The sequence below is a fragment of the Antechinus flavipes genome, chromosome 1, assembly GCF_016432865.1.
Source record: "Antechinus flavipes isolate AdamAnt ecotype Samford, QLD, Australia chromosome 1, AdamAnt_v2, whole genome shotgun sequence".
Classification (NCBI taxonomy): domain Eukaryota; kingdom Metazoa; phylum Chordata; class Mammalia; order Dasyuromorphia; family Dasyuridae; genus Antechinus; species Antechinus flavipes.
Window position 1 is genome coordinate 1038476 of NC_067398.1, and position 15178 is coordinate 1053653.

The 15178-nt window shown below is 52.2% G+C and overlaps 1 protein-coding gene and 1 long non-coding RNA gene across 2 annotated transcripts in view; one reads left to right on the forward strand and one right to left on the reverse strand.

The window, feature by feature from the left end:
* VPS50 (VPS50 subunit of EARP/GARPII complex) overlaps positions 1–15178 on the reverse strand; it is a 39340-nt gene that overhangs the window by 9180 nt on the left and 14982 nt on the right. Inside the window, exons 13-17 of the mRNA XM_051977211.1 lie at positions 10984–11113; positions 3521–3612; positions 3008–3102; positions 728–826; positions 81–171 (exon numbers count right to left, since the gene is read on the reverse strand). Of these exons, the coding sequence (XP_051833171.1) occupies positions 81–171; positions 728–826; positions 3008–3102; positions 3521–3612; positions 10984–11113 (507 nt within the window). The remainder of the gene's footprint in view (positions 1–80; positions 172–727; positions 827–3007; positions 3103–3520; positions 3613–10983; positions 11114–15178) is intronic.
* LOC127549325 (uncharacterized) lies at positions 3621–9990 on the forward strand. Its single transcript, XR_007950552.1, has 2 exons — positions 3621–5503; positions 9855–9990. It is a non-coding gene; the product is annotated as an uncharacterized LOC127549325 (long non-coding RNA).

The window sequence follows — 15178 nt, forward strand, 5'->3', positions numbered from 1 at the left end:
AGGGCCCCCCAGAGCACACTCCCGGACAAGGGCCCCCAGAGCACCCCCAGAGCATGGGGAGGCTGCAGGCCAGCACGCACGTGGAGCTGCAGGATGCTGAAGCTGGACTTCACGGGGCACAGCTCCCAGGTCTCGTTCTCCAGGAACATCCTCAGCTCGTCCAGGCGCGTTCTGAGAGGGAGGCCGGGGGTCACCCCAAGGGCAGGAGAGGTGGGGGAAGGGGGCGGGGGCAGCAGCGTCCGCGGGCCACCTGCAGCTGCCTGGGTGGGCCGAGGAGCTGCCTCCTGGAAGCCTTAGCCCGGCCCCGCCTCTCCTCCGCTGTGGCCCCGGGCCCCTTCCTGGAGACCTCCCGTGCACGTGGCGGGGGAGGCGGGGGGTGGGGAGCCTACTCCAGGCTAGCAGATCTCGCCCCTCCCAGGCCAGCGGGGACACCAGAGGTGGCTGAGAGCCCGGGCAAGCTCTGGGGGGCAGGTGCAGGGTGGGCCACGCCCCCAAGCCCAGCCCAGCCCCAAGCTGCGCCCCCTCCTGCCATGCCCCCTGCTGCCCCAAGCCACGCCCCTGCTTCCACAACCCCGCCCCCAATCACGCCCTCCGCCACGCCCCAATCACGCCCCTCCGCCACGCCCCCAATCACGCCCTCTGTCACACCCCAATCACGCCCCTCTGCCACGCCCCCGTCACGCCCTCCGCCACGCCCACGCTCTGCCCGCCCTCCCCGCCCTCTCACCTGTGGTAGTTCTTGAAGTAGTTGATGCTCTGCTTGCGGATGGACTCCTGCAGAACCTCGGACCTGCTGCCGCAGAACTCCTGGCCCACCTGCATCAGCCTGGGGGAGGAGAGCGCGCTCAGGGCGGCCCAAAAAGGGGCCCGCGAAGGTTCGGCCCGGCCCACAACACAACCAGCCCCGATCGGGCGCCGAGTGTCCGCCAGGCCCGAGTCTCTCCCGCGCGGGAAGGTGGCGGGGGAGGGGGCCCCGCGGCCGGGATCGTAAAGGCGAGAGTGGGGCCGGAGAGAATGCGGGGGCCGAGAGCCCGCGGGGGAGGGGCCCTGAACCCCGAGGTGCCGGCGGACCCGGCCCCGTAGCACCCCGGCACAAGGCTGGTGAGGGCCCCGGAGGGCAGCGCCAGGGAAGAGGAGGGGGAGCCTGGGCCCATCGCGGATGGAGCCCGCGGGGGAGGGGGGGACCCAGAGCTCTTTTCTGTGTAAGATGCCCCGGGGCGTGTGCTCCGAGACCCTAGAAAGACCACGGAGGCAGAGGGGGGCGGGAGAGTCCGGCAGAGAGAGGCCCTGGCACTGGTGCCCGGGAACAGAGAAGGACAAGGACACCGAGGCAGAGACGGGCACAGGCTCCCCTCGGCATCCGTCCCTGCTGCCTCGTGGACCTCCAGCACCTCCAGAAATCGTCTCGCTGCCCGTCTGGGCCCTGGCCCGGGCACTTCTCTCTCCCCTGGTCCCCGTCCTCCAGACCCACGGTTCTCCTGGAGAAGGGACGGCTCCGGAGAGGCCCGGAAGCCCCGCAGGACGGGACTTCTGCCGCCCGATTCCTTTTCTCTTCTTTTTTAATTTAAAAAACGGCCAGAATGGAGAACAAAGCAGACCGGAAGCTGCCGTGGGCCCGCGGGACGTCAGGGAGGAGTCAGAGCCGCATAAGGAGAAGCACCTGGTCCACGAAAGGCCGGACTGGCGAGGGAACCAGCCCGGCGCACAGCTCCGCTTCCGCTTCGGTTCTCGCCGCGCGTTCCTTTTATTTTGTTCTTTTTCTTCCCTCCCACTCCGCCCCGGCCGCCGCCGGCGGTCAGCACAGACGGGTTTGTATAGACACACGCACACACGTGTAAATGTGCACACGTCTTCACCCCCACCTACATATGTGTGCACATACAGCAGCACACGCGGCACCGTGCACACCCACACGCACTCGCCCACATGTAAACCCGCGCCTCCGGACAGTGGCCGGACCTTCACACGGGACGTGCTCCAAGCCCCACGACTGCGCGCCCCCTTTTCCTAACAAATTCTACTCCCAATCCTTGTCCCGGTGTTTGTCTCCTTTCCTGTCCCTGCCGATTCTGCTCCAATGTCCGCATTAACTTCCTTGAAATGGATTTTTCACACGGGCTTTTATCCTTGAGTTCAGGTTTGGCTGAAAGCCCTGAAAATACACAAGTTTGTGATGTCCGTTTCTTTCATCCGATATTACGGATAATGTTGTTGGATTCAGTATTTTTGGCCACAGGCCTCGGCTTCCGATTGTATGCGATTCCAGGACCTGTGGCTTTTCTTGTGGCTGCTGAGAAGTCTTGTACAATTCTGTCGCTCCATGTCTTTGAATTATGTTCTTGTTTCTTGCAGGATTTTCTCTTGAATCTGGGGGTTCTGGAGTTTGGCGATGATATTCCTATGTGTTCTCTACGAAGGACCTCTGTGAAGGTGGTGGATATTTTCTATTTCTACCATCCTCCCTGTCACTCCAGGACAATTTGGGGGGATTATGGCATCAAGGTTCTTTTTTTGGTCACAGGTTTCAGGCGCTCCAAATCTTATATTTTCTCTTCTTGATCTGTTCTCCAGATCCGTTCTTAGGTCTCAAGTTTGGCTCTTCTTTTTCATCCTTTATATTCTGTTATTTCTTGGTCATTGGCTTCCCCTTGCCCAATTCCAACCCCCCCAGAGCCCACAGCTTGGCCGGCCTCTCAGAAGGCCTTGCCTCCACAAATAGGGCTGATCGCTGGGGGTCTGATCCCTGGGGGTCCTTCTCCTCTCGCAGAGCCAGAGGAGCAGGCCGAGGGAGAGGCACCTGTTTAACTTCCTCTCTGTTTGGGTAACGCCGTGTTCCGTGTGGGTGTGTATGTCGCTGCAGACCCAGCCAGCCTCTAAAGGAGCAGCGCAGGGAGCACGGCGCAGCAGGACCCCATGAGCCCAAGCAGCCCGAGACCCCAAGCCCCAAACCCAGCCACTGGTGGCCACACCCCCATGCCTCCGTGCCCCCTCTGGGCCCCAGCTTTACCTGCTGATTATGTCCAAGACAAAGATGAAGTCGTCGTACTTGAAGGTCGACATGTCTGTCCCAAACAAGTAGGTTTTCACTTTGAGTTGGACATCCTGGAACAGAAGGCGGCTCCCAGTTAGCCAGGCCGGCCCTCGAGATTGCAGGCGAGCCTCCAACGGGACAGTGGGGAGGGCTAAGGGAAGGGGCGCCTCTGAAAATGGTCTGGGGAGCAGCCCCGCGCGCTCGTGTGCACTGTGCGTGTACATATGTATGCATGTTTGTGCTGTGCCTGTACACGCATGTGTTCGTGCATGTACACAAATGCTCCTGGGGGAGAGCTGGGAGGCAGGTCAGGGAACAGAAGAAAAGTCCGTCAGTTTAGGGCGGCCTCTGCAGGCCCGGTGGGGGAGGGGCCACTGGGCCCTAGCCCGAGAGCTCCCACAGTCCACCCAGACACGAGCCCGGAGCGCCAGAGGTCTCTGTCACAAGGTCATGGTCAACACTGACCCCTCTCCATCCTGGAAAACCCACCTGCCATATCCGCGACAGTCCGTGTTCCAGTTTCTTCTTCACGTAACTGCGGTCAAAATTGCTCTCGTCGGGCCCGGCCGCACCGCCACCCTCTGTAACGAGGAGACCGAGGGGTCGGCCCTGCGCCGGCAGGAGCCGAGAGCGACCCTCACCCGGCTTCGGACACGAGCATCCAGTAGGAGAGCGGGGCTCCCGTCCGTGCCGCTCCTGCGCGACCACCTCCCCTGCCCAGAATCTGCCCCGTTCTCCCTCTCCTCTCATCCCTCTAGCTCCTACAGCGCACCCGAGAGGCCCCTGAAGAAAGCCCGCTGAGGGGTGGGGAGACGGAGAGACGGATGGGCGGACAGATGGACGGGCAGATGGAGGGATGGAGGATGGATGGACATATGGACAGACAGACCAATGGATGGGCAGAAGGATGGACAGGCAGGTGGAGGGGAGGGTGGAGGATGGATGGAGGGATGGACAGATGGACAGATAAACAGGCAGATGGATGGATGGAGGATGGGTGCAGAGCTGGACAGATGGAGGGATGGATGGATGGACAGATGGACGGATGGATGGGCAGGCAGATAAATGGATGAATGGGCAGATAGACAGAAAGATGCCTGGACAGAGGGATAGACTGTGAACTGGACCACATGTGCCTTTTGACCAGAGAGAAAGGAATGGTCAACTAAAGCCTGGCAAACAAGCGTGTCGTGAGACCCGAGGGTCGGTTTCAGAGAAGCCGGGGCAGGGGACACCGATGCAAAGTGTCTGCATGAGAACCAGCGCATGGGAAAAACTGCACAACTCCGACCCCCGATCCTGAGACCAGGGAGCCCGACCGGGCCAGAAAAGGCCCCTTTTGGGCCCCAGCAACAGGATGACTGGCTGCCCGACTGGGAGTCTGTGCTGGGAAGGGTCTGTCGTTTTTTTCTATAAAACAGGGAATGGGGGAAAAATACAAATAACTAAATAAATAAAACGGGGGGTGGGGGTGGGGTGGGATGAAGAGGTAAAATAAGCAGCTTTTGCTGGAAGAGCAGAAGGCCACGGAACCCGAGCACAGTACTGGTGACTGATCGAGGGGCTGCTGGGCCCTGGCAGTGGCTCCCGGAAACAAGGGGAGGGGAAGCTGAGCAGGAAAACAAAGGTCCCAAGGTCCTGGCCCGGGGCCGAGGGACATTGTGGTGCGAGAACACCCCGGGCCCCACGGTGGAGGGCCTTGAGTGCCGAGCTCCCGAGCTCAGCATCGCCAGGGAAGGCTCACGCAGACGGGTCTGAGATGGACTGCAGACGAGGAAGAGGAAGGGGCGGGGCGGGAGGTGACTGGGGCGCGGCATGGGGAGGGGGCAGCCAAAGAAATGGGCCAGAGGGGCGCAGGGAGGGGGCCGGGGGCTCGCTCTGATCTCCGCGTCTGGGGGATGACGTTCGCAGTAGCCTTGGGCAGACCAAGCTCAGGGGCCAGGAGGGAGAAGGGGAACAGAGCCGGGCACGGGGCCGAGGGGGCAGGAGCAAGCACAGAGGGAGAGGGCGGGGGGTTCAGGCCAGGGCCAAGGTGGCCACGAGGGCCACGAAGCGGCGAAAGCGCCGGACAAGGGGAGGCTCAGAGAGAGGGTCTGACACCCCGGAGCCACCCTTGGGCCGGATCGCCAGGGAACCAGGGCTCCGGAGGAAAGAATGAGATGGAAACAAGCAAAAGGAAGCTTCCTGAGAAACAGAATCCTGGGACCCAGCAGAGGCTGAACAGAACCGAGAGCCCCCAGGAGGCAACAAGTGAACAAACTCCCGGAGGCTGCGTCCCAATCAATCACTGCCAGAGACCATGTCCTTGGGGGACATGCCAGAGACCATGTCCTTGGAATCAAAGAGCTAAAGAAGAATGTAATCGCCTGCACATAAATTCTGAAGCTACAACCTTATCGTAAACAAACTATACACCCTAAACTCCTGAGACAAGATGATGTGTGTCCCAGAAAATTGGCCCTATCAGCCCAGGTGCAAGATAACAATTAGGCTCCAGGATGTCTGCCACACATCTGGTGTGACATTCTTTACTTTGCTACCCCCCATTCAGAAATGTATTTAACTAGACCCTCTTCACTCATTAAACTGAGACTTTGTTTCACCCCAACTGGTCTCCCTCCTCATTTCTAACCCCATTCCTTTTCAGGCCTAGCCTTACAGACAAATGCCAGCCTCGGGACCCACACTTTGATGGTCTGCTGGACGGGTCAATTGGCGCCCAAACGTGGGGCCCCGAGGCTGGACATTTGCCCGGCAGATTAAGAAGAGTTAAGAAGAAGCTCGTCCGGACCCGCTACGAGATCGCTCCACAGAGAGCCCCGCAGACTCGCTCCACAGAGAGCCCCGCAGACTCGCTCCACAGAGAGCCCCGCAGACTCGCTCCACAGAGAGCCCCGCAGAGCGCTCCACGGAGAGCCCCGCAACTGAAAGGTGAGTACATAATCTGCCGCATTCATGGGAACTAGAAAGAGGAGTAAAAATTCCCCGTCAGGGATCTTTGAGATCCCCACCCCCGTCAAGTCTATCTACCCCCCACTTCCCAAAGAAAGGACTCCCCCCGTAGAAAGCAATCTCACATGCCCCGTCTTCCCCGCCCCCCAACCTAAACTCCCTGTAAAAACTCAGAATGCCCTTAGTGCCTCAGACATTGGTGAATTAGAAAGCGAGGCTGCAGGGTATATTCCACCTCCTTACAGCTTGCCCTTTCTTACTGCCCCCATAATTAATTACCCAAAGCGGTGAGACCCTTGAAGAATAACCTCCCCTCACTCACAAAAATTAAAAACCCCCACCCCTGCACAGCTTGCTTTCCCTGTGTTAAGAAACCAGATGTGTTATATGTTTGTTTAATGTTGTAACTGTGTAGTCTGTGTGATGTGTGTTCTATGTTCTGTGTGATTTGTCTGTTTTATTGGTTGGAAAAATTTTTAAGAACATCGTTGCAACTATGCTTACTAAAATGGAGCTCCATGTTTGTCTGTGTGTGTCTGTGTTAAAAGGTACCAAGCTCATAAGAGATAAGGATTCAGCCTCTGTGTGCAGGCTTAGCAAATATCAAGAAGCTTGAAAAATCTTTCTCTCTCTCTCTCTCTCTCTGGCTGACTGCAACAGCCTGTGAGACAAAGGGAGAAAAGTGAGAGAAAGGAAGAAAAGGAAATGAAAAAATAGATTGAAAGGGATTTGGAATTTCGGAAAGTTAAAATACAGCCCCTAGTCTGTTTTTGCTGATTTAAAAGCTTTGTTAAGTTTTAAGAACAATGATTAAGAAATTTGGGAATTGGTTGTTTGAAAATTTGCTTGTGATTTTAAAACTTTTAACCTGTTGTACTAATTTGTAAGTAAGGAAAAGCCTACTAGAGTAAAGAGCAATAAAATTCAAGCTTACCCTGGCCTGGGCAATAAAAAGCTTTGGAATAAGATGCTAATAGCTGTTAGAAGAAATGTGGTAGAAGAAAAACTTTTAAAAACAGCTGTATTAGTTTGATTCAGTTTGTTACCTTCTGAAATATATTGAGTTATTTGTTAACATAAGTTATACTTTAAAACCAGCTCTGCTGGACATGTGTGGGTTTTTGGAGGTTTGGACTATTCACTATAGTGTGAATCTTACAGGTTTTTGAAGGAAAAAGAAAGAGGAATGCAGGTGATTTAGGAAAGACTGATTAGTAGGGGCAATTAGAGGTTTGCATGATTTAAGGAAGGTGAAAGACTTTTGGGAGTAGGTAAAGAGGTGGGGGAGGGAGCCATCCACCTCTACTGTCTTATGCTACTTTACAGTAGCATCAGGAGCATCTGATAGGAAAGTTCTTTAAGGAGATTGTTTAAGTATGTAGTCAGGGGGAAAGAGAAAGTTGGAAATGGGTGAATTTGGGAAGAAACCTGATATTGGGAAACTGATGGGTTAAATCTTGAAAAGGATCCCCATTAGGAAATTTGAATGGGGAACCTGAGGGAAGTTTTTTCTAGGGAGCAGGAGTGGGGGAAGGGTGGCCATGTGGAATCCTCTCCTCCCCTCACCCCTCTAGAGTGTGTTACTGCCGTTTTTTTTTCTTATCTGATTACAGCCAGTTCAGCAAACTGATTTTTAAGGACATACTTTTAGGTTACATTGATTGAATGTTTGTTTTTTGATGCATAAATGTTTTTTGGTTAAAAAAGAAAATGGTCATAAATGTGATCCATACTTTGGTCCGAGTATTTCTAAAAGTTTAATTGCTATGTTAAAAAAAAAAAAAAAACCTTCTTGAATTCTTTTATGTGGAATTGGGTGTTTTGTATAAGTTTAAATTGATTGTATTGGGTCACTCTGAGGTTATTTAAAGGGCCTCTGAACATAATAGTTTTTTCTTTGTCCTTTTGAAAATGTTTCTGTTATGGACAATATGCAATTTGGGATATTTTTCTATGTATTGGGTATTTTAAAAGCAAAATGATTTGTATGTATAATGTTCACTCATGTAACATCTACCCAGATATGATAATTGTTCTAAGTTGTGAACTTACTGAGACGAAATTTCTTTCTGTTATTACTACATGGTTATGATAAATAATTGTTTAAGAGTTATCAGAAATTTGATTAATGACATCTGTTATTGGAGGTAAAAGTTTTTGGCTTAGAGTTAATTGGCTATTTGGGAATTTTAAAAGCTCCACCCTGTGACAATTACTGGGACAATTGATAAGCAGTTAAAATTCGATTATGTTCTTGCATTTTTCCTTTTGTAACTGATCTCTCTGATCAGAGCAATGGTCAATAGAACTGTTAATGTAATTCAGTTATGTCATGCCTTTCTATTTTCAGTCTGTTCATATGTAATCATTGTATCCTAAATGCTTGGGCAAATGAGTATTTCGCCTGGTCATCTGTCTGTTACTGGATATTTGTGTTTTATTTCTTTAAGGTTTCTACATAAGAGGACAATTAATAATGGTCTGTAAGACTGCACCCGTTTGCTTGGCCTGTAAAGCAAACTCATTTCTTCACATAGGAAACAATTTATTTTGGCCTCCTCATATTTTGCAACAGTCTGGTGAACTGAGTCTATCTGAGACTGATCTAATCTTTATTTGCTAGATTTGTGTTTTTGCTCTAGATTTTGGTCAAATTACAGATATTGGTTTGCTTCTGGAACCTGGATCAGCTTTGATCAGCTTTGATTGTCACCACGGCACACACCCACTCTGCATGGAATGAGAGCCTCCTATCACTTCACAGCCTGAAGCAGCAGTTTGTACATGAGACCATGGACTGGACTCTGCATCGAGTGTACTTTGGACTGATATAGGAGACTTTGGGAATGGTTGATGACTGACTGTTAAACCTTGCCTGGACCATCTATTACTGTGTGCTTAAGATTTGGGATGGGATTTGTTAAAACTGTGTAATTATTGCTGTTATGTTTGAGGGATTTTTAGGAAATTCTACTGTACTAGTCTGTTATGTATAGGGATTTTGATTCACTCTTGGGATTTATATGGGCAATGGTCATTCGATAATTCCTTTCCATGAGAAAAAAAAGGGGGAAGGAAGAGGTAGAACATTGGGGAACCTGGTATATATATTTTTTCAAAATACCTGAAAGAATGGGAACACCCAGCTTCTATTCACTTTGCCTTAAGCACTTTTGCCCCACCCCCATCTCACTAGTTCAGATTGAATTTGGATGCTTTAGTCTTAGAATCCCTTATTTTGTTAAAACCTCAACATCAAAGAGCCCATCTGAGGCTCACTGAGATTTAATGACCAATTGCTAGAAGAGCCTTGGTACCGACGGGTCAGGTCTAGGCTATGCCCCCCCTTTCAGCAGGCAGTGGTCTAGCCAATGACGGGATTAGTGTGACCCCGGGTGGTGGATGCTTTGAGGTTGACTTATTATTTTTTAATTTTGGAGCCATGGCAGTAAGACCACGCAAGTGCCATGACGGGCAACCTCGAGAAGTCAGGCCACCCACTTAAGACAGGGTTCGCATTGGCGTACCCCCGAGTTGGTATGGCTGACCCCGACGACCTAAGACAGCACTTGGTGGCATGCATCCTCCTTTCCAATGATTGGCGATACTAAGACATTGTAACATTGGTTGTGTATCAACGCTCGCTCCCCACAACCGGAGGCCGGTCACATAGCCTAAGTCAGGCCTCCCACCCGTGCATAAATAAAAAAAGGGGGACATGCCAGAGACCATGTCCTTGGAATCAAAGAGCTAAAGAAGAATGTAATCGCCTGCACATAAATTCTGAAGCTACAACCTTATCGCAAACAAACTATACACCCTAAACTCCTGAGACAATGTGTGTCCCAGAAAATTGGCCCTATCAGCCCAGGTGCAAGATAACAATTAGGCTCCAGGATGTCTGCCACACATCTGGTGTGACATTCTTTACTTTGCAACCCCCCATTCAGAAATGTATTTAACTAGACCCTCTTCACTCATTAAACTGAGACTTTGTTTCACCCCAACTGGTCTCCCTCCTCATTTCTAACCCCATTCCTTTTCAGGCCTAGCCTTACAGACAAATGCCAGCCTCGGGACCCACACTTTGATGGCCTGCTGGACGGGTCAAATCACAAGGGAAAACTACCCAAAGCTACCAGAGGTCAAAGATCAGAGGTCAAAGTAGGACAGGAAGAAGCCCCGGACTCCCCGAAGGGGAGCCCAAAAGGGAAACGCTCTAGGAATCTCCTGGCTCAGATCTACGGCCCCCACATCAAGTGGGAAAATTGCAAACATCTGGATCGTGTGAGACCAGGAGCTCCAACCACTCGGGAGAGGAGACCTCAGAACTCAAGGTGGCAAACGGCACAAGACACGGGACAAGGAGACAGTCTGCCGAGGGCTGCAGGAGCAAAAGGAAGAGAAGCTGAAAAGCCGCAGGCGGGGTCTTCAGAGACATGGGGAGAAGGACCATGGAGGGCTGACATGTAGGAAGAAAAAGGAAGCAAGGGCCTAGGGGTTAAAGAAGTGGAGTCAAAATCTTGGGCACGGGGCCGGGAGAGATGGAGAAACAGGGAGGAGGGCCAGACCGGGCCCCGGGGGGCCTCCCTCATCACCCCCCTCCACAGCCCCACAGCCACGGAACCCTTTGAACTTAGCAGGAAACAAGCGGGGGGAAGGGGGGGAGTGGGAGGGGGGAGCAGGGAGGGGAAGGGAGGGAAGAAGCTGCAGAACCTTCGGAGCCGAGACTCCTGAAGACTAAAGGGGAAAAAGGAATGAGACAAGGGCAGGTCCAAGCAGAGTGGGTGGCAGGAAGCGCCAGCCACCTCGCACCCAGCCCCACTGGGGAGGCGCCAGCAGCTCCATGGGGGGAAGCGGGGGGAGGGAGGGGGAGGAGTAAGGGGAGAGGGGGGAAGGGAGAGAGGGGGGAAAGGGATGGAGGGTACCAGCAGCCCCACACCCAGCCCCACCAGGGGGTGCCAGCCCCAGGAGGAGCAAGGGGGGGGGGGGAGTCCTACCAGCCTTGGTCACGCCCTCATTGTCATGTGCCTCGTGCCATTCCATGGTCCTGTAGTAGCTGAGCATGACTTCCCACAAGGCTTTGCAGAGGTCGGCCAGGCACGGGATGTAGCTGTCGGCCGTCACGTGCTGCAGAGAGAAAGAGACCCTGTGAGAAGGCTGCGAGAGGCGCCAGGGCAGAGCCCAGTGCCCAGCAGGGGCCGCCCAGGACCCCCAGGCACGGCACCCGCTCCCTGGTACAACGCACCTTGGAGCTAAGGCTCGGGCACCCGGCTGGGTAGCACAGGCCTTCTCAAGCCCATTCCATGGTGGGGCCTGGGAGAGACTGAATAAATATGGGGGGGGGGGCACAAAGGGCACAGCAAGAGTGGGACGTTCCTTAAGGGGAGAAGGGTGGGAGGAGGCCCTGCCAGGGGTGAACACATGGGCTGGAAAGAAGTGGAGAGAGGAGCCCGAGAGGGTCACCTCCTCAGCCATTCCGAGCCAGCTCAAGCCGAGGCCAGATCCGGCATCGGCTCCCCGGGAAGTGCGGCCTGACAGGGCGTCCTCCTGATCCCAGCTACACATGGGCTCGGGGTCGTCCGACGAGCTTCCTGTCCTCAGACTTGGAGACTCCTGATGGTCAGGCTCCTCCTCAGGCTTCTCAAACAGCCCAGACTCTGGGGGCGGGATCACTTGGAGGACCAGGGTGGGCTGCCTAAGGGGCCTGCAGTGACCAGGCGCTGGAACCCCAGGTTTACGCCATGGGCTGAAGGGCGCCACCTCAGCCCTCCAGCACCGAGACGGGGGCCGAGGAAACTGTCCCATCGAAAAGTTGCGCCCAAAATCCTCCATACCAAGGACCAGCTTGGAGCCGGGCCAGGAGCCGGGCCAAGAAAAGAATCAGAACAATGAGGAAGAGCCAAACATGAGAACACACAAACACGCCCGCAAATGTTTTGAGCTCAAACGGGCCGAGCCCATCCTCTACTGATGGCCGGGGGAATGTTGCTGCAGACTCTGTCCTGAGAGTGTTCCAGATGGTCATCCATGTCTGAAGGCCCACACAGGGCAAGCAAGGCAGCGCCCAGGCCCCTCTGCCACAGGGGAGGTTCCTCAGGGGTCCTGAGGCCAGCCTCCCTAGGACAGGAGTCCCACAGGGGGAGAGCCTGCAATGGGTCACCTGAAGGCCTGAGAGTCCACTAGTGCAAAGAATGAATCCTGCAAAGATCATCCAGAGTCCTGAGTGTCTATTATTGCAAAGAATGAATCCTGCAAAGATCATCCAGAGTCCTGAGTGTCTATTACTGCAGCGAACAAAAAAAAGGTCATCCAGAGGTCTGAGTGTCTTATTACTGCAGCGAACAAAAAAAAGGTCATCCAGAGGTCTGAGTGGCTTATTACTGCAGCGAAGGAATCCCGCAAAGGTCATTCAGAGGCCTGAGTGTTGGAATCCTTACTAACTGCTAACTAATTAGAGTTGATCTAATCTTACAAGATGATGTTTTGGGCAGAACCTGAAACAAGGTACTAAGTAGAACTAATTGATACAATGCTTGTGTTTGCACCTTTACTCATTGGAGTTCACAAGTATGCCAGCTTCACAAAATAAACTTTGTAACTTTGTGAGTTCACACCTCCCTTGAAGCTCTTTGGGCCAGAGAGCACTATGGGAGAAAACCCATAATCCCTCTCTCTCATATCCCACAATTCATCCCTCTTGTATAAAAGAAAGACAGAGGCTCTCGGACAGATTTCACCGGAATGACATGAAGAGTGGAGCTGGCTGGAGGCAGAAGAAAGCAGAGGCAGAGGCTGAAGGACAAAACCTTTGGATCTGGCGACATTCGGAGGGAGCTCTTGGAACCAAGCAGAGAGATAGACCTCTAAGCTAACCGGGCTATATTGGAGATAATAAAAGATCTGAACTTTTATCACCTGGCTATGTTTTGAGAAGAAAAAGCTCACCACATTTTGGTGCCCGAACAGGGACCGACAAAATCCTGATTCCAGGGAAGGCACCCAGAGAGAACTTTTATAATATTTTAAAGAAGAACAAGAACCCAACATTTGAACTCCAACAGTCAATAATTGAAAGCCTATGTGTTATATGGACTTTATATGAGATGAATATTTAAGATGAATCTTTAATATGTAGGAAAACTGACAAATCCATAAAATCTGAGTTTGGTGATAACAAAACAGAAATATACTGCTTTTATGTAATTAATATGGCTATAGTGAGGTACTCTCTAAGTTTCTTTCTAAAATTAAGGTTTATTATAAGCATTGTGCTGATTAGTTCTACTTAGTACCTTGTTTCAGGTTCTGCCCAAAACATCTTCTTGTAAGATTAGATCAACTCTAATTAGTTAGCAGTTAGTAAGGATTCCAACACCTGAGAGTCTATTACTGCAGTGAACGAATGCCGCAAAGGTCATCCATAGGCCTGAGTGTCTATTATTGCAAAGAACGAATTCTGCAAAGGTCATCCAGAGGTCTGAGTGTCTATTATTGCAAAGAATGAATCCTGCAAAGGTCATCCAGAGGCCTGAGTGTCTATTACTGCAAAGAACGAATCCCGCAAAGGTGACATCCATAGGCCTGAGTCTATTATTGCAAAGAACTTATCCTGCAAAGGTCATCCATAGGCCTGAGTCTATTATTGCAAAGAACTTATCCTGCAAAGGTCATCCATAGGCCTGAGTCTATTATTGCAAAGAACGAATCCCGCAAAGATCATCCAGAGGTCTGAGTGTCTATTATTGCAAAGAATGAATCCCGCAAAGGTCATCCAGAGGCCTGAGTGTCTATTATTGCAAAGAACGAATCCTGCAAAGGTCATCCAGAGGCCTGAGAGTCTATTACTGCAGCGAACGAATCCTGCAAAGGTCATCCAGAGTCCTGAGTGTCTATTATTGCAAAGAACGAATCCTGCAAGGTTCATCCATAGGCCTGAGTGTCTATTATTACAAAGAACGAATCCTGCAAAGGTCATCCAGAGTCCTGAGTCTATTATTGCAAAGAACGAATCCCGCAAAGATCATCCAGAGGCCTGAGAGTGTATTACTGCAGCAAACGAATCCTGCAAAGGTCATCCAGAGTCCTGAGTGTCTATTACTGCAGCGAACGAATCCTGCAAAGGTCATCCGGAGGCCTGAGTGTCTATTACTGCAGCGAACGAATCCTGCAAAGGTCATCCGGAGGCCTGAGTGTCTATTATTGCAAAGAACGAATCCTGCAAGGTTCATCCATAGGCCTGAGTGTCTATTATTACAAAGAACGAATCCTGCAAAGGTCATCCAGAGTCCTGAGTCTATTATTGCAAAGAACGAATCCCGCAAAGATCATCCAGAGGCCTGAGAGTGTATTACTGCAGCGAACGAATCCTGCAAAGGTCATTCAGAGGCCTGAGAGTATTACTGCAGCGAACGAATCCCGCAAAGGTCATCCAGAGGTCTGAGTGTCTATTACTGCAGCGAACGAATCCTGCAAAGGTCATCCGGAGGCCTGAGTGTCTATTATTGCAAAGAACGAATCCTGCAAGGTTCATCCAGAGGTCTGAGTGTCTATTATTGCAAAGAATGAATCCCGCAAAGGTCATCCAGAGTCCTGAGTGTCTATTACTACAGCGAACGAATCCCGCAAAGGTCATCCAGAGTCCTGAGTGTCTATTACTGAAGCGAACGAATCCCGCAAAGGTCATCCAGAGGCCTGAGTGTCTACTGCTGCTGCTGATGGTAGGAACAGGGGCAGATACCAGAATGGAGGGGGAGGAGGAGGGAGGGCAGGGATTTGACAAGAGCCTTCGCAAACAGCCAGAGCTCTTCATGAACCCCCACAGCGCGCACTTCCTGGAGGAGTTTTCCCTGAAGCACACAGTTTAAAAACCACGTAACTTAATCCCCCAACTGTCGCTTCTGCGGCGACCTCCATGGGGCCACTGACCTGGACACACACAAAAGCTGATCAGCAGGAGCCAGCCTGAGACCAGCTAATCCGGAGCTTCATTTTGGGGAAACCGAGGCCCAGGAGGCCCCATGGAGCCTGAGCCCAGCCCTTCTGGCACTCAGACGAAGGACCCGCCGGCTCAGCCAGAAGCAAAGTCGGGCAGGTCTAGATTCAGCCGAATTGATGCTCGTCCTTCCAACTTCACTAGGTTTGAGGTTCCGGGTCAGAGGGCAGAGCTGAGGTGAAGCCCAAGGCATTATCCCT